At 44.3% G+C, this 19,886-nt stretch overlaps 1 protein-coding gene across 1 annotated transcript in view; it reads left to right on the forward strand.

Annotated features, from left to right (window-relative positions):
- Positions 1–5,269: 5,269 nt before the first annotated feature.
- Positions 5,270–19,886, forward strand: part of LOC105480191 (CTD small phosphatase like) — a 119,921-nt gene continuing 105,304 nt past the window's right edge. Inside the window, exon 1 of the mRNA XM_071091450.1 lies at positions 5,270–5,669. Coding sequence (XP_070947551.1) covers positions 5,591–5,669 — 79 coding nt within the window. The 5' untranslated portion in view covers positions 5,270–5,590. The remainder of the gene's footprint in view (positions 5,670–19,886) is intronic.

Raw genomic sequence — 19,886 nt, forward strand, 5'->3', positions numbered from 1 at the left:
TCGGCTCACTACAGCCTCCGCCTCCCAGATTCAAGCGATTCTCCTGCCTCAGCCTCCCGAGTAGCTGGGATTACAGGCCTGCGCCATCACGCCCAGCTAATTTTTGCATTTTTAGTAGAGACGGGCGTTTCACCACATTGGCCAATCTGGTCTTGAACTCCTGATCTCAAATGATCCGTCCACCTTGGCCTCCCAAAGTGCTGGGATTACAGGCGTGAGCCACCGCGCCTGGCCTCCTGAGGGCATTTCTGCCAATACTCTAGGGAAAACTGAACAAGAGTGCAAATCATGACTGGTAAGGTAAGAGACACGACTGAGCCCACTCTGACTGTGGTGTACACTGAGGAACTGGCAGGGAGAGAGGCCTTCCACATCCGGCTGGGCTCATGAAAAGGACCACACAACATCATGGCCACCAGGGGGCGGGCTGCACTTGCTGGACCACTGACCGGTTTGAAAGCCTTATTCTTAGGAGTGAAGTATCTTTAGATGGGAAGGATGCTGTACCCAGTTCCTACCTGGGGACAAGTAGAGAACATCCCTGGGGACAAGGGTAGAGGTAGAAGATGGCTAGGAAGCCCCAGTTGTCAGTGGACATAGGCATTTGATTGGAAGAATCCATGTGGATGGGGGAGAGTGGGTCTTGGTAAGAAAGGATCAGGATGTTGAGGAAGGATGGGAGTTATGGGTGTTGAAGGCAAAAGGATGAGCTGTTGGGGACCCCTTAGGGATGGTGTCCTGGAACAAGCTGAGTGGGGAATACAGAGTGTCTTGAGGTGTAAGGATGTCCTCTGCCTTTCCTAACATGTTGATCATCCCAGTTATGGGGAAAAGTAGTAGCTGAAGGTCACACCCTTCCCCTAGAGACCTCTACCTCCTTGTTTCAGATGCTATCGCAGACCACTCCAGCCCAGGCATGTAACTGTGATTTGATTACATGATCCAGTAGAGCCCCCACTGTGGCTTAAGCTGGTCTGAGTTTTGACTTTAACCTTCAGATCTTAACTAGTTTCTGAACTGGTGCCTGTTCCTTGCTCAAGAAGTCTCAGTGGCTCCAGATTACCCTTAGGTTAAATTCCAAACTCAGCCTGGTCTTCAAGACCTCCACCTCTTCCTCCATCATTATGTCCTTCTTCTCCTCAAATACAGGCTTCTCTGTGGAGATTGTAGATGAAAAAGTCCTCTCATCAGGGAACTGAAGTCTCCAGAAATGATGCTGTTAGCATCATCTCTGTAGGGACTCCCTGGAGAATAAATCAGTTCTACTCTGTGCCACCTTCTGATTGCTCTTCTGCTTCCTCCGTTAGGCTGTGAGCCCCTTAAGGGTATTTTGTCCACCGCATGTGGCCCAGTCTGGCACAATAAGGGCACCTAATACATACTTGGTGTGGGAGTGGTTTGGCCTGCCTAGGCTAGCACAGGGCTCTTTGGAACTGATTTCAGACTCTGGGCCTGGTTCCCAGTAGGAAAGAAGGGCTGCTGCCTGGAGGAACCTCATCTAGGTCCCAAGGTGACCCCAGGGGAGAGACCTGTGGGTGGGCTCAGGTTCATATCCACTTTACTAACCACCAGGAATCTCTGCCCAGATCCAACTTCCACTTCTTTCCCAATAGGACAATAGGACACCTACCACTCTCAGGCCCAGCTCCTGAAAGAAAGGGCTGGGAAGACTGAACTAGAGACATGTGAAGCTAGACTCAGAAAGAGACAGAGATATAGAAAAATACCTGAGACAGAGCGAGAGACAGAGTCTGAGTTACAGACACACAAAACTTGAGACTGAGATGCCCACAAAGAGGAGAAAAAGCAGACCAAGAAACAGTGCCTGCAGGGAGAGATTCAAATGTGGAGAGCAGGGCAGGGGCAGGCTGCGATGATGGCTCCCATGGCTGGCACCTGTCCTCAGGACATTGGAGCTGCTTTGCTCCTATTCCCAGAGAGCCCCAGAGTGCCCACAGACTTAAGGCCCCCAGGGACAGCCTTTGGCTATGACTGACTGACTTGTGTGAGAGTATGATAGCTCAACTCCCTACTTGTCATTTTAGATAACTCTGAGATCCCGTGTCTAGAGCAGAACCTTGCATACAGAAGGCACTCAATAAATGTTTGTTGAATGAATACAGCCAAATTTATCAATCTTATCCTGGCAATTTCTTAAGTTTTTGTCACTCTTAGGCCTTTCCCATCCGAGATCAAAAAGCACATACCCATATTTGTTCTGGTGTATTTATTTATGTTAATTTTTTATATTTAATTAGTCAATCTATCTTGAATACACTGTAAGGACTGGGATAAAGATATATTTTCTCCTCATGGATAGTCACTTGTCCCAACAATTTTTGAATCTTTCTTTCATGTATAAAACCAAAATACTGTGTTATCTAAGACTGTTTCAGTAAGGTATTATGCAATCACTTATAATGGTAGTTACAGCAATTATGTCACCACATAAGAAAATGCTAACCTTATAATTTTAAACATGGCTTTTTTATAGCTACATAAAATTATGTCAGCATATAGGCAAAGACAGGGAGAAATGGAGGAAATTCGAGATTGACTAAGGGATGGTGATAGGGCTATAGGTGATATTTTTATTTGATTCTATTAATATTGATAAAATAAACAATAAATCAAACAGCATAATTGAGGGGAACAAGGACTTAAAAGATAGCAAGTTGTTTTCTTGCTTGAGCCTGAAACAAAGACTTGGGCGAAGGTAAGGGTTTTTTTTCAAGGTGATCTTAGGATCCTGAGGATGGTGGGGGATGCAGGTAAGGGAAAATTGTTACTGGAGGGTCCTGGGGAGTCATTGCTACAAAAGAGGCCAAACAGGAAAGACTCTATATATGAAAATGACTTCCTCTAGCCCTGTTCCACTGAGCTCTGAGCTTCCCAGCCTTCACTAAGTGAACAGAAGCTCTGGAAGTACCTCCCACCTCCCAAATAAGGGATCCAGCCCTCAAGCATGTGAATCAGTGACTCCAAATGTTCCTATCACTTTGCCCTCGCTAATGGACTATTTGGGATGCTTCATCAACCAGGCAGCAGAGATGCTCATCTTTTTGGTTATGACCAAAAACTGTAGAACCATATCCCCAGGCCCTCCCCACTCTGCAATCTCTGGAAGATCCTTCTCTGACCCCTTAGAATTCAGAAGTCTTTTTATTTTTTATTTTTTTATTTTTTATTTTCTAGGAAATTGAGTTCACCAGGTCCCAGGCCAGTCACATCCTCATAACAAATGTGAAGAGCATTAGAACAAGGGAAATGCTGCATGCCATGGGGCCCTAATGTGATCTGTACTTGGGAGAATTAAGAAGGGCATGCCCTGGAGCCTGGGCTATTACAGTGGGGCTTGGCTTACTGAGTAAAAGGGCACTTCTTCCACCATCATGGATCAACCCCATGAGGTGATTCACTGGGGTCCCAAAGGTGCCCTTGGAAAAGCAGCTACACACATGTGAGTACGCCCCAAGGGCAACTGGCACCTGGTCCCACCCACACACACAGCCAGAATGCCAGTGGAGGTCCTGGATTTGGAGCAGAACGCCCACCTCTTGCCTACCAACTACCTTTTACAGCAGCTCCCCTGAAGTGCCTTCCCACCTGCCTCGGCCGCAGGAGCCCTGTCCCAGGACTGTCTCCCACACCTGGACCCTCATGGGGCTCCTACAGGTACAGAGACCACTGAGGTCTGCAGGCTGACCACAGGCCAAAGGCTCTTCCGGAAGTGTCCTTTAATACTTTGGAGAGGCTCGCCGGTTCCCCCGGTGAGCACGGGACCTGACTGCATCCAGCTCCAGGATCCAGGAGATGTGGGGAAGTGAGAAAGATCCTGTTTGTCCTCGCCTGCTGGAAGCCACGGAAGAGCTGGACAAGACCGCAAGGCCTGAAGTGCGCGCGCAACCTGGCAGGGGTAGGCAAGCAGCTCTTCGCCTGAGGCAGCCCACTGAACCCTGCCCACCGACGTCGCGCTCTGTAGACCCTCCCAGGCCCTCCTGATTGGTGGAGAGCGCGCGCGAGTTCTCCTGCCCCGCCCCCGGGCCCGCCCTCCTGCAGCACTACCCCGCCCCCTGGCTTACTGGGCTGAGTGTGGCCTGTAAGTTGGAAGCTGAGGACGCGGGCGCCAAAGGACCCCGACGCTCCCAGGCTGAGGGGGCACTTTGTTGTCTCTCCCACACTCTGGCCGTCGTCCTAGGCCTGACAGTGGCCGGCTGCCTTACACAAGCACAGTCCCTGCCAGGCTTGGTTTGCCACCAGCGCCTTCCGCTCTTCTGCCTTCGACGGACTCCCCCGGTCCCCTTGCTGCACGGCACCCGACAATGCCCACTGCCCAGGCCCCCCTCAGTCATGACACCCTCACGTACAGGAGGTTGGTCCTTCAGGACCCGCAGCCCCTCACACGGGCTCTGGGGCCGAATGCTGATGCGAGTCCCGCCAGCATCCGCACGACCTGAGCCGCTGGCCCGGTCCGCAGATCCCCTCTCTGCACGGATCACTCCCGATCTCGCTCACTCCTGCGACCCCTCAAGCCGGGCAGCGCAGCCCTGGGCCTCTCCGAACCTTCCCCACGTTCCTGGCCTCCATCACAGCAGCGCCGCGCCCGGGCCCCTCTGCGGGCCGTCTGGGTGTCAAGACCGCTTCTGGGCAGCCCCCACTTCTGCACACCACTTCCCTCCGCACTCACGCCCCAGGCCCCTCGGTTCCCTCGCCGGGACGCCCCTCGCCCAGCACCTCCGCCCAGCCCTTCCCGCGCCTCCTCGCGGTAAATATCCCTCCTCGGGCCCCCTTCCTCGCTCCTGCCTCCATGCCATGCCCCCTCGGCCCCTGGGCTCCCACACCTCACCCTTCCGAATCCTGCCCCCCGCGGGCCCCCGCGAATTCCCCCGCTCCCCTCACCCCACCCATCTGCCTCAGACTCCTCCCCACATCTCTCACACCCCAGGCCTCTCACCTCACTCATTCTCCCAGGCCTCCCTGACACCCCTCACTTCTACCCCCCCAGCCCCCGTGCCGTCTGCTACACCCCGAGCCCCTCACCCCACTCAACTGCCCCGGGCCCCCGCGCGCGCCGCCGCCCCCTTCCGCCCTCCACTCACCCCGTGTCGGCCCCGCTCCCCTCTCCCCCACCAGGCGAGCAGGCGAGCGGGCAGAGCCCGCGGCGGAGGCCGGTCCCCGGGCCGGGACACACCCACTCGCCCGCCCTTCTTCTTTCCCTCCCTTCCTTTCTCCTTCCCTCCCTCTCTCCCGCCCTCCCGCCCTCGCTCGCTCCTTCCCCCTCGCCCTCCCGCTCCCGCTTCCAGCGGCGCCGGGCCTCCCGCTCCGCCTCCCCGTGCGCTGCTCTCCCGGGCGCGGCTCCGGGGTTCATGGTGACGAGGCGGCGGCCGCTCGAGCCCAGCGGCGGCGGCGGCGGGAGCTGGGGCGCGGGCCCGGGCCGCCTCTCCCAGAGCGCGGGGCCGGGCGGCGGGCGCGCCCAGGCGGCGGCTGCGAGCGCCCCCACGCGCCGCGCCCCCGCGCCCCCCGCGCCGCGCCCCCGCGCGCTTGGCTTGCGGGGGGCCGGGCCTGCGGGCGGCCGCCGCGCCGCGCACCCATGGACGGCCCGGCCATCATCACCCAGGTGACCAACCCCAAGGAGGACGAGGGCCGGGTGCCGGGCGCGGGCGAGAAAGGTGAGGAGGGGCGCAGGCAGCCGCTGGCCGGGGGCGTGCGCACACCCCGCGTCGCTGGAGTTCACTGCCGGGCGCCGGCACGGGCCTGGGGGAGGGGTGCACAGGGCCTGGAGGGTGCGTGGGTGTGGGGTGCGCCCGGAGGAGAGCGAGGCTGCCAGAGTGCGTGTGCCGACCGAGCCAGTGTGAGTGTGCAGGGGCTGGCGGAGAGACTGGGAGCGAGTGTGTGTGCATCTAACCGGGAGGTTGTGAGTTTGTGTGCGCGCACGCCCGCAGAGAAGTTGTGAGCCTGTGTGTACACCTAACACAGACGTGTGTTATGTGTGTGTGTGTGTGTGCACACGCGGACAGAGCGATTGTAAGGGTGTGTGTGCACCTCACAGAGAGGTTGTGAGATTGTAAGGGTTTGCGAACCTAACGGAGACCTTGTGAGTGCTTTTTTTCCTGACAGGCTGTGAGTTTGTGTTGTGTGTATTAGAGGTTTGTATGGGCCTGACTGAGGGGTTGTGGAATGTGTGTGCGTGAGCGTGAGCCTGGAGAGGTTCTATGTCTGTTCACTCCTGACAGAGTTTGTGTGTGTGTATGATTGTGTGACTACATCACCCAACTGGCAGATTGAATGTGTTGTGTACCTCTACTGGGAGGGTGTGTGTGTGTGTAAATTACACACAATGAGGCTGTGTGCACCTAACTACGAACCTGTGTGTGTCTTCCTGTGTATCAGACAATGAGGCCATGTGTCTGTGTGTGTTTAGTTGGTTGTGCAAGTGCTGGAGTCTGTGGGGGAGAGGAGGCAGTTCGGAGCCATCCCCACTTTCTCCCTTTTCCACTGTTTGCTGTCTCGGGGCCACCAGCCTGTTGGGAGGACTTACAAGGCCTGGCCCTTCCAGGACCCTCTTAGGACCGAGCTTTAAAGGGCACTTGTAGAGCCCTTATGGTGCCAGGAGTGTCCCCTCCCGGAGAGCTGGCCAAGGGCTCAGCCAGCACTGTGCTTCTGTGCCTGGTTTGATTTTGGCACATTTTGACCCCAGCCCCCCATTCTGTTTCCTTTTGGCCCTTTCTCTTGGTGTCTATATTCCCACTTAGAGACTTGGCCTGTCCCCCTCTCTTGCATGCCTGGAGCTTTCTGTGCCTCTAGTGTGTTGGGGCTTGGACAGACTGTTTTGAAGGGTCAAGGAATCTGGCTTGTTTTGTTCTGGTGACTAAAGCTTGCCTCATTCTCTTTCTGTCATGCGCCTCGTGAACACCTGGACTGAGGTCAGGTGCAGCCCGCCAGGACCCCTGACCGTTCTCCAGGCCAGAGCTGGCCACAACCGGCTTTGGGGACGAGTCAGATTTCTTTCTAGGGGCTCCTACCTTTGCTGAACCAGTGGGTGAGGTGTGCAGCCCCTGCTAGAAATCTGGGTGGGAGTGAGGGGAATATTCTGCCTCTCCCCAGGCAGAGGCCACTGGGCAAGCCCATCAGAAAAATGGAAGGAACCAGCAGGTACCCTGAGGTTGGGCATTTGTTTACCTGTTTGCAGTTTTCGTAGACCACAAACATGGTATGCGTCTGCAGACTGGATTTCTTTTATGTAAAATAAAGAATTCAAACTCTCTCAGGCATTTTTCTGTGCCTTTCAGATGGTCTAAAAAATTCTGCAAGAGAGTGCTCCAGGTAAATCTCCGTATTTCTCTGGGACCCAAGTGGGCAGCTGCTTGGTGATTTGGCCTTCCTGCCATAGGAGCTGTTAGTTCTTGGAGCCCTGGCTGGGTGTGTGCCCTCAGGGAGCATTTGGTTGGAGGCATCAAGGAGGTTTGCTGCCTGTGCTCCTTACCAGCTGTAGATTGAATGCTTTGTGTGATGCTTTGCCAGAGAGAATCCACAGCTCTTTGAGGAGAGGTGTGGCACAAAGCAGGGAAATATTTTCAGAGCCTCAGACCTCCTGCTGCCCCCCACCTGAGTCCAGGAGCAGGAGCTCTGCCAACTTTCCCTTTTCCTCTAGCGGCTAGGATTTTTAAAACAAAGAATCAATCTCTCCAAAATCCAAACCATATACAAATACTCCAGGATAGTGCTTGTTCTATTCAACTTGTTTACATTACTTTTCATGACAATCTTTTATTATCTTTAGCAGCCTATTTTGTTTGCCAGTGTCAGATTGGTTGTTTGTTAACCGATTAGAGGAATTCTTTACCTGCAGCGCTGGGGTGGGGTGGTTGGCTAGTAGGTCCTTCTTGCTGAAGCATTGAAATCCTACTCAATTTAGTTCTTCACTTAAAAAAATGGAAATAATTTTGGTTACCTGTAATGCGGCAGTAGACTCTAGAGCCAAATGTTGGAACAATTTCTTCAGATTTATAAACCAGTAAATAGGTTCAGCAATGTTTCTAGCTTAAGCGTGTTGATATCTTCAGATGGGCCCATAAAATTATGTAAAATACATTTTTGCATAAATTTACATTATTTTACATAATTTATTTTGAGATAAACAATTACTTTGTTTTAAAAAATATTGGGCCTGGAATATTTTAAGTTTTATAATAGGAAAGAAACTATTGCTTTTACATGTTTACTTTCATCATTTATTCTCTAAAATAGGAATAGTAATGACTACCTCTGGGGTGTGACCTGAGGGTTCAAAGAGATGATGTACATTAAAGTCTCTGCCTGGTTCAACAGTGTGTGGTGATTCCATAAATCTTTCTTTAGATACAGATTTACAAAGGAAGTACTAAGCATGGGCTGTGGTGTTTTGCACCAAGTTGAATTACTTCTTGACACATTGCCACGTGGTGGTGCACAACTCAGAGATGACTGTCACTGCCAGCCTGGCCTGTCACAGAATGCTCATATCTTACAGTTGTGTTTGATTTGGTTGATCATGTCAAGATAAAGAGACAAATTTCCCTGTAAGTTTAACCCAGCCTACTTTGCAATCTGGAAGTTTCCTGTTACACATTAGTAAGAAAATGTCCAACAGTCAGTAGAAAAGTGGACAAGAGTTAGGAACAAGAAAGTCATAGAGGAAGAAATCCGAATGGCCAATAAATATATGAAGTGGTGCTCTACTTCATGTGAAACCTTTTCATGCATCAGCTTGGTTGAACATTTAAATGACTGCCAATATTCAAAGTAGACAAAGGTTTGGAAAATGACTTAATAGACGTTTGTGAGAGAATAAAGTGAGTACAGAGTTTTTAGAGAGTAATTTAATACTGAATCAATTAGGAATACATTTGGCTGCAAGTAACAGAAAACCAGATTAGCTGCAGCTTAAACCAATAGGAGTTTATTTTTCCCACATAATAAGCTGTCTGAGGGAGGCTGCTGATAGATTTGGTTCAGCAACTCATTGATACTAGGGCCAACATCATAGTGATTCTCCTGGTTTTCCCTCATGTTATACCATGACTGCCACCCCCCCGGAACACCACAGCCACCTTTAGGGCAGGAAAAAGAGACAGTGCCAGTCTTGTGTATTCCTTTTACCTGGAAAGCAAAAACGCAAAAAACGTTCCTAGGGACCACCCAGAAAACTTTGCTGATGTTTAATTGGCCAGAACCAGGCCACATGGTCACCCCTTGCTGCAAACAGAGTGAGGAAAGTGAGTTTCCAGCTTTTCCAGCCTTTGCTGTGGGAAGCAGGAGGGGAGAACATTGAAAATAGATGGAAACAGGTATCGGTTCAGCCAAACAGCAGTATTGACCACACATTGAAAGCTCCTGTTCTACTTCTAAGTTTCTGTCCTAGAGAAATAACCTCATGTGTGCTCAAAGAAACACGTACAAGGATTTTCACTTAATGACTACATTGCTTGCAATAGCAAGTATTAGAACCATCCTAAGTGTCAGCAGGTGAATGGTTAGGCTATGATACATCAATAGCAGAATGCTGTGAGGCAGTTGAAAAGAATGAGCTAAATTAAATCTAAACATACCGATATGTGAATTTTCAAGACATTTTAAAGCAGGAAAAATTTTGAAGAACAGTATAAACAGTATGGTTCCTACCTTTGTAAAAAAAGAAATCACACACGCACACACACAATTGTGTATTTGTTTAGAAATACAGAAAAAGTAATATGGAAGGAAATAAATTGACAACAAATATTCCTCTAGGAGAGGACTGGACAACAAAGATTCCTCTAGGGAGAGGAAACTTTGCCTTTTGTTTAACTATTAATGAAATATACTCATTTTACAGATGAAATTTTTTAACTAAAAAAAGAAATTTCCCATAGCTCTTTGAAAGGAAATAAATAATTTGAGGGAATTTAACAATAATAAAACAAAACCAAAAAAAATCTCAATTAGTATGTCGTATTAGCAAGAACATATCAATGATATCTAAGCAGTTAATTATTTTGTAAGCTAATATGTGTCCTTGATGAGATTTCTGCAGGAAATTTTGTTTGAGCAGATATTTTGGCCTAAGGTGCTAGGTATGTTTCCTTTAAATGTTTGTAATACTCAGTGTTAACTCAGAAACTTTAAGCTTTGGGCTGATAACAAAATTATAGCAAAGAGAAGACTTTTGGAAGCAATCATTATTTCAGATGACAGAAATAGATTTGAAGTAGATTCAGATTAACTTTTTTATATTAAACTTTTTATTTGGAGATAACTGTAAATTTACATGCAGTTTTAAGAAATCACAGAGACTTTCTATGCCCTCTACCCAGTTTCTCTTATTACTGACATCTTGTAAAACTGTATAATATCACATCAGGATGTTGACATTGATATAGTCAAGGTACAGAAAAATTTCATCACCAGGAGGATCCGTCCTGTTGCCCTTTAGAGTCACACTGCTTCCCTCCCATGCCACTCTGCTCCTTAGCCCACTGGTGACCACTAATCCACTCTACATTTCTAAAATTTTGTTTTTAGGAACATTATCTAAATGGAATCAAACAGTATGTGATCTTTTGGAATTGCTTTTTTTCACTCAACATAATTATCTGGAGATTCATCCAGGTTGTTCCTTATATTAATATATTTTTTTAAATTGCTCAATTGTATTCCATGACATGGATATACCAGAGTTTGTTTAACCATTCACGCTTTGAATGATATGTAGATTGTTTCTAGATTTTGAGTATTATGAATAAAGCTGCAATAAACATTGGTATACATGTTTTTGTTTGAACCTAAGTCTTCATTTCTCTGGGATAAATGCCCAGTGTGCAATTGCTGGATCATATGGTAGTTGCATATTTACTTTTTAAAGAAACTGCCAAACTGTTTTCTTGAGTAAATGTAGCATTTTACATACCCACCAGCAATGTATAAGTGATCCAGTTTCTCTGCATCCTCACCAGCATTTGGTGTTGTCACTATTTTTAAAATTTTTTATTTTGAAATAATTATAGACTTGAAGTTGCAAAAATAATACAGAGAGGTGCCATGTACCCATCACCTAGTGTCCCCTAATGCTAACATCTTATATAATTATATATTTCATTATCAAAACCAGGAAACTGACATTGGCAAATACAATTTTTTAGACTACAGACCTTACATTTCACCAGGTTTTGCATGAATTCATTTTTATAGCTTTATGCATCTTTAACACATTTATATTTGTATAACCACCATCACGAGCTGCAGAACTCTTTTGCCACCTTTGAGTTACCTTTTTCATTTCTTTTTTAAAAAGAACTCCTTTGAGTTACCTTTTTCATTTCTTTTTTAAAAACTGATATATAATATTTGTACATTTTTCTGAGGTACATATGATATTTTATATGCATAGAATAGTGTAATGAGCAAGTCAGGGTATTTAGGGTATCCATCACCTTGAGTAATTATCACTTCACTATTTTTCATATTAGCCATTCTGGTATGTAGTGGTAGCTTATTATGGTTTTAATTTGCATTTCCCTGATGGCTAATGATGTTGAACATCTTTTCATGTGCTTATTTTTCTTCTGTGTATCTTCTTTGATGAGCTATCCCTTCATGTCTTTTGCCCATGTTCTGATTGGATTTTTTTAAACTGTCAAGTTTTTAGAATTTTTATGTATCATAGATATTAGTCCTTTTTCAGATATGTGGTTTGCAAGTATTTCTTCTAGCTATAGCTTGGCTTTTCATCCTCTTAAGAGCCTTTTGCAAAGCAAAAGTTTTAAATTTTGATAAGATGCAATATATAAGTAGTTCCTTTTATTGATTGTGCTTTTGGTGTCAAATCCAAGAACTCTTTGCCTAGCACTAGATCCCAAAGGTTTTCTCCTACGCTTTTTCCAAGTTTTATGATTTTACATTAAATTTACATTCATGATCCATTCTGAGTCCATTTTTTAACAAGGCGTGAAACTTTGGTTTGGTTTTTTGTCTCTGAGTGTCTGGTTGCTTCAGCTACATTTGTTGAAAAAGTTATCTGTCCTTCCTCCTTTGAATTTCTTTTGCATCTTTGTCAAAAATTAGTTGGGCATATTTATGTGAGTCTGTTTCTGGGTTTGTTTTTTTGTTCCACTGATCTATATGTCCACCCCCCTGCCTATACTATATAGTCTCGATTACTGTAGCTAAATAATAAGTCATTATATAGACTAGACTGATCCTTCCAACTTTTGTTCTTTTTCAAAATTGTTTTAGCTGTTCTAGTTTTGTTGCTGCATTATATAAATTTTACAATACTCTTGTTTATATCTACAAAAAAGCTTCCTGAGATTTTGATAAGAATTGAATTAAACCTGTGTGTCAATTTGAGGAGCATTGACATCTTTTCTAGATTAAGTCTTCCAGTCCATGAACACATGACGTCTCTCTATTTAGATCTTTGATTCTGCCATCAGGCTTTCAGCCTACAAGTCCTATTAATATTTTATTAGATTTACATCTGAGTGTTCTTTTTAAACTATACATATTTTAATTGACACATCATAATTATACATATTTATAGGGTATATAATGATATACATACATTGCATAGTGATCAGATCAGGGTAATTAGCATATCCATCATCTCAAATATTTATCATTTCTTTGTGTTGGGCGCATTTATTATCCTCCTTTTAGTTATTTAAAACTATATAGTATTGTTGCCCATAGTTATCATACAATGCTGTAGAGTGTTTATTTTTTAAACGACTGTCAATTGTATTTATTTTTTATTTTGGTGCTCACGTGTTCAGTGCTAATACATAGACATACAAAAGATTTTTGAATACTTATCTTGTATCCTATGACCTTGCTGAGCTCACTTATTAGTTGTAAGAGACTTTTTATAGATTCCCTGAGGTTTTTTACATAGACAAACATGTCATCAAATAAGAACACTTATATGTCTTCATTTCTGACTTGTATGCTTTTTATTTCTTTTTCTTGCTTTATTGCACTGACTGGAACTTTAGCAGTATGTTGAACAAGAGTAGCGAGAATGGACATCCTTGCGTTGTTCCCAGTCTTAGGGGGAAAGCATTTCCAGTCTTTCATCATTAGTATAATGTCAGCTGTAGGTTTTTTAATAGAAGTCTTTAACAGGTTGAGAAAGTAACCTTCTAATTCAATTCTTCTGAGGGTTTTTAATCAAGAATGGATGTTGACTTTCGTCTTATGCTTTTTCTGCAACAATTAGTGTAATCATGTGATTTTTCTCCTTTAGTCTGTTAATGTGATAGATTAAACTGATTTTTGAATATTGAACCAGACTTGCACCCATGGAATAAACCTTACTTGGCTGTGGTGTATAATTCTTTTTATATATTGATGACTTCTATTTGCTAATATTTTGTTAAGGATTTTTTTTTCTGTAAGTGATGTTGGTCTGCAGTTTTCTTTTTTTGTGTTGTCTTTATCTGGTTTGATATCAGTGTTACCTCTCTTCTGTTTTCTGGAAGAGATTGTGTAGAATTGGTGTGAATTTTCCAGTGAAATCATCTGGACCTGGACTTTTTTTCAGGGAGATGGGGGTTGGGGGGAATTTTGAAACTACAAATTGAATTTTCTTAATAGTTATAGAGCTATTTAAATTATCTCTTTCAGATTGGGTAACTTGGGAAGCTTTTTATTTTTCTGAGATTTGATTCATTTCATCTAAGTTGTCAAATTGGTGTGTATGGAACTATTCATAGCATTATTCCCTTATTATCTTTTTGATGCCTGCAGAATCTGTAGTGTTATGCCCTGTTTCATTCCTGATACTGACAATGTGTGTCCTCCATCTTATTTTTTGTGTATCAATCTTGCTGGAGGTTTCTCAATTTTCTTATTCTTTACAAATAACCAGTTCTTTGTTGCATTGATTTTTTAAATTGCTTTTCTGTTTTCAACTTTGTTGATTTCTGTTCTTATCTTTATTTCCTTCCTTCTGCTTTATTTGGGTTTATTTTGCTCTTCTTTTTCTAGGTTCTTGAAGGGGCGCTTAGATGAATGATTTGAGACTTTTCTCCCTTTCCTAATGTATGCATTTAGTGCTACAAGTTTCTCTCTCAAGACTGCCTTAGCTGTGTCCCACAAATTTTGATATTTTGCATTTTTGGTTTTCATTCAGTTCAATACTTTTTAAAAATGTACTTTATTTTTGAAAGCAGTTTTAGGTTCACAGCCAAACTGAGCAGAAAACACAGAGAATTTCCATATATTCCCTGACCGCACAGATGCGTAGCTCCCCATACTATCAACATCCCACACCAGAGTGGCCCATTTATTACAATTGATAAACCTATGTCGACATGTCATCATCACCCAAGGTCCAAGAACATAAGGGTTCACTCCTGGAGTTTTATATTCTATGAGTTTGGACAAATGTATAATGACATATACTCACCATTATAGTATTATACAGAATAATTTCATTGCCCTAAACATCCTCTGTGCTCCACTTATTCCTCTGTCTCTCCCCTGCCCAATCCCTGGCAACCACTGATCTTTTTACTGTCACCATAGGTTTGCCTTTTCTAGAATGTCATATACTTGGAATCATATAGTATGTAACCATTTCAGATTTGCTTCCTTCACTTAGTAATATGCATTTACATTTCCTCCATGTCTTTTCATGGCTTGTTAACTTATTTCTTTTTAATACTGAATAATATTTCATAGTCTGTCTGTACCACAGTTTATCCATTCACCTACTGAAGGGATGTTGGTTGCTTCCAAGTTTTAGCCCCCTTATGAATAAAGCTACTATAAACATATGTGTGGAGGTCTTTGTGTAGATGTAAGTTTTCAGCACTTTAGCATAAATACCAAGGAACATGATTGCTGGATTGTATGGTGAGAGTATTTTGTTGTTTTGTAAGAAACTGCCAAACTGTGTTCCAAAGTGGCTCTACCATCTTTAGCTTTCAGAAGTTTAGTTATGATATGTCTTGGCATGGATTTCTTTTAGCTTACTCTGTTTGCAGTTCATTCTTGGTTTATGTCTTTGCTAAATTGGGGGAGTTTTCAGGCACTATTTTCTTGAGTACTTTTTCAGCTCTGCTCTTTCTCTTCTCGTTCTGAGACTATGATGACATAAATGTTAGATCTTTTGTTATAGTCCCACAGGTTTATCCATATTGAGCTTTTTTGGTTTTCAGCCTTTTCTCCCCTGTGTTGTTCAGTTGGGTAATTTCTGTTGTTCTGTCTTCAAGTTTGTTGGTTTTTTTCCTTATTTCTTCTATTCTGCTATTGAGCACATCTACTGAGATTTTTATCTCAATTATTATATTTTTTAGTTCTAAATTTCCCATTTAGTTTTTCTTTATATCTTCTTCTTCTCTGCTGAGACTATTTCTTTGCTGAGGCTCTGTGTCACCCAGGCTGGAGCGGAGTGCAATGGTGCAGTCATGGCTTACTGCAGCCTCAACCTCGTGGGCTCAAGTGATCCTCGCATCTCAGCCTCCTGAGTAGCAGCAACTGTAGGCACATGTTTTGTTTTGCCTGGCTTAATGTTTTGTATTTTTTGTAGAGTCGGGAGTCAGCCTATGTTGCCCAGGCTTTAAACATGCTCCTAATTGCTTGTCGAAGCATTTTTTTTTTTAAATCATGGCTGCTTTCAAATCTTTATGTGATAAGTGTAGGATCTCTGTCATCTTGGTGTTGACATGTATGGATTTTTTTTCATTCAGTTTGGGAAGTCCTTGTTCTTCGTATAACAAGCAAATTACAATTGAAACCTGGACATTTTTGTATAATGTTATGAGACTCTGGGTCTTATTTAAGCCTTCTGTTTTGGTTGGTTTTCTCTGACATGCCCCCAGCAGGAAAGGGGAAGCCCTGCCTTGTTAATATCAGGTGGAGTTGGATGTCAAGCCTCCCTTCTTAGGCTCTTTTTTTTTTTTTTGAGACAGAGTCACTCTGTTGCCCAGGCTGGAATGCAGTGGCATGATCTCGGCTCACTGCAACCTCTGCCTCCTGGGTTCAAGTGATTCTCCTACCTCAGTGTCCTGAGTAGCTGGGACTACAGGCGCGTGCCAGCATGACCAGCTAATTTTTGTATTTTTAGTAAAGGCGAGGTTTCACCATGTTGGCCAGGATGGTCTCGATCTCTTGACCTCGTGATCCGCCCACCCTGGCCTCCCAAAGTGCTGGGATTATAGGCGTGAGCCACTGCGCTCGACCCCCACTTGGCTTCTTTTGACCTACTGCTGGGCAGGAAGGGAATTCGGCTTCTGTGTGGTCTCTACTGTACTACAATGGGAGTGTTCATTACCACTGGCTGTGAGTAAGAGCCCTGACTCTTCCTGTGCCTCCTCTGATACCGCCTCACTGGGAAGGGGAGCACCTCATTACTGCTGGATAGGGGTAGAAGTCCAAGGTGGCCATGTGGTCTCCCCTGACCACTGGGAGAAGAGGGAGCTCATTACCAGCTTTCAGGGATGAGTCCCCGCTTCATATTTGGTCACCTTTAACACCACTCCAGCATGGGTGGTAGGATGCCTCATTACACCCTATGAGGGTGGAATTCGAGGTAGCCATTAGGTTTTCTCTGGCATGAGTAGGTGTGTGATAGGAGGGATGGGGGTAATATTAGGCTATAGTAGAGCAGTTTTATCTGAAAGACTTCTGTCTTGCTAGACTGCCCCTTTTCTGGTCCTTTGGTTACAGAGAGTAGGCTTTTATTGGGACTCTTTGTCTGCAACTGTCAGTTTTCTCCAGTAGCCAGCTTCTTTACCTCCAAGTCTAGGATCTACGAGGCAAAAAGAAAACCCAGGGAAATCACCACCCTATTATTCTTTAGGATTCAAGGTCCCTAGCTGATCTGCTTTCTTCTCTCCATCTTTCACAGTCTTTTGATGTTTATTTTATATATAATGTCCAGGCTTTTCAGTTGTACTTAGTGGGAAACAGAGGAAGAAGTATGTCTACTCCATCTTCTTGGAGGCAGAAGTCCCCTGATTCACTTTTAGACCTATCCAAATTAAGTATTTTAAGGAAGACTAGAATTAGAAAGTTATCATTTTAAAGGTTTATTTCAATATTATGCTAATGACTGATGTAAAAGTCAAATTCAGTTAGTGCTTTGAAAATCTTAATTGTCCTTTTTTTTTTTTTTTTTTTTTTTTTTTGAGACGGAGTCTTGCTCTGTCGCCCAGGCTGGAGTGCAGTGGCCGGATCTCAGCTCACTGCAAGCTCCGCCTCCCGGGTTTACGCCATTCTCCTGCCTCAGCCTCCCGAGTAGCTGGGACTACAGGCGCCCGCCACCTCGCCCGACTAGTTTTTTTTGTATTTTTTAGTAGAGACGGGGTTTCACCGTGTTAGCCAGGATGGTCTCGATCTCCTGACCTCGTGATCCGCCCGTCTTGGCCTCCCAAAGTGCTGGGATTACAGGCTTCAGCCACCGTGCCCGGCCTTAATTGTCCCTCAAAAAGAGAAAAGATAATTCACTGTGAAACCAAGTCTAGATCAGTAGGGCATCAGTGACAACTGTGATTTAACCAACCTTAATGGCATGCATTCATAAACTTTGGTCTTAATATCAAAATTTTAGCTTCAAGTTCATGAGTGTCCTAACTTAAATGTATTTTAAATCTAATATTCTGTCTGGTTAGCAAGCACGTTTAACCTGATAGCTTTCACTTTGTTTCTCAGTTCAGAAAGCATCCATTTAGGTAAACAGATATGTCTTCTTGGGGCAAACACAAAGGACCTTATATATGGATTTAGCACTCATGGTGCTTAGACAGGGCTTGCTGGCCAGTTAGAAGAGTCTGCTTCTAGTCTGGGCTACCCTGAAAGTAGGTCTGTGGGCTCCAGAAACTTGCCCCAAGCTGTAGTTGACTGTAGCATCCCAGGTTGGGGAAGAACCCCATTTGGCATGGCAGCACTGGGTGTTCAGAAGGGACCACACCACTTCAAGTTTAATTCTGAAGTAAATGGCTTTTTCCCTTTTGGTGATGTTGAGGGTGTGGATTGAGGGGATACATAAAAGTGCCAGTGGGTTCACCAGGCTGTTCAGCTAGGTGTTGGCTGTGGTCAGGAAATCCTGTGGCCATAAATGAGCCTAGATTTAAATACAGACACAAGGCCAGGCGCGGTGGCTCAAGGCCTGTAATCCCAGCCCTTTGGGAGGCTGCGGCAGGCAGATCGTGAGGTCAAGAGATTGAGACCATCCTGACCAGCATGGTGAAACCCTGTCTCTACTAAAAATACAAAAATTATCTGGGCATGGTGGCGCACGCCTGTAGTCCCAGCTACTCCGGAGGCTGAGGCAGGAGAATTGCTTGAATCTGGAAGGCAGAGGTTGCAGTGAGCCGAAATCACGCCACTGCACTCTAGCCTGGGACAGAGCAAGACTCTGTCTCAAAAAATAATAATAATAATAGTAATTAATAAATACAGACAGACGCACACACACACAGGTTTCTTCATTTGCTTTGATGGTAACATATGGTGCGAAGGGAAGCAGCATCTAGCTATTGAAAAAGGGAGTGAAGGGATTCTCTTGGGTAATGTTGAAAGAATTATATATCTTAGAACTTACTTTTCAGATCTTAAATCTTGACTTACCAGACATTTAAAGTTCAGTATTTTAGTGACCTATCTTTATCTTAAAAGTCCACTACCTTTAAATAATTCTTCCCTTTAATTTCTTAACATACATTTTCCTATATTAAAAAATGGGGATGCATATTTAGTGCTTATTTGAAATAAAACTAAGCAAATACTTGTCTTTATGGCTCTGAAATATCAAATAATGGAGCAAAGTCTCAGGAACTGTTTGTAGCACTGGTTTGGGATGTGGACATTTTTGTATTTGGGATCAGGACTGGAAACACTGGTGGTATAGTCCTCTGAAACCAGGACCTAATAAACACTGGCCTTTCTGGATACTAGGGATTATGTAATCACTTAAGTAATAGCTCATTTTGATTCTGAGTAGCTGCTTCTAGTTAAAAACTGAAAGCTTTCTTTGTAATTATAATTTATATTAAGGCTATTTGCCAAAATGTTTTTAAATCCTGGTATTTAAAGCACTTTAAAAATTGAAGAGAAGCAGCTTAATATTTGATGACTGATGCTATTCTTACCTTTCAAAATTAGTATTTAAGCTTTCAGTGTTTCAGGCTTTCTTGAACAGACTGCACTGCCTTGTCAACATGGCTTGAATAAATGTAGCCTTTTAGTACCAATAAGAATTCATACTGTACTTTAAATTGTACATAATCTTTCTCTCTGTATTCCGATCAAGATTTAGCTCTTATGCTTAGCCTATCATACATTTGTTCTAAGTATCTGGCTGCCTTATATACAAGTCAGAAACCTTTGACTTTAATTCCAAAGACTTCAGTTAGAGTCATATTTTATTTTCTCTTTTTGAGGATATGGCTGAACATATCCATTTTTGTTTTAGTTAGAACTATACATTTCATAGCAATCATGAAATAAGTATGACATTTGAGTTGCTATTAATTCTGTCTAATGTATGAGCACTTGTTGGTAAGCGTTAGTTTTTCTACTCTGTAGTAGACCTTGTATCACTACATAGGCCTGTCTTCTGTCCTTGAATTTTTTTAAGTTTAATTTTTTATTGACTGGGTGTGGTGGCTCACACCTGTAATCCCAGCACTTTAGCAGGCTGAGGTGGGAGGATCACTGGGGCCCAGGAGTTGGAGACCAGCCTTGAAAACATGGTAGGACCCCATCTCTACAAAAAATTTAAAAAATTAGCAGGGCATGGTGATGCACGCCTGTGGTCTCAGCACTTTAAGAGGCTGAGGTGGAGGATTGCTTGAGCCTGGGAGGTGGAGGCTGCAGTGAGCCATCATTGCACGACTGCACTCCAGCCTGAGTGACAGAGCAAGACC

This window comes from Macaca nemestrina, chromosome 2 (assembly GCF_043159975.1).
Source record: "Macaca nemestrina isolate mMacNem1 chromosome 2, mMacNem.hap1, whole genome shotgun sequence".
Lineage (NCBI taxonomy): Eukaryota > Metazoa > Chordata > Mammalia > Primates > Cercopithecidae > Macaca > Macaca nemestrina.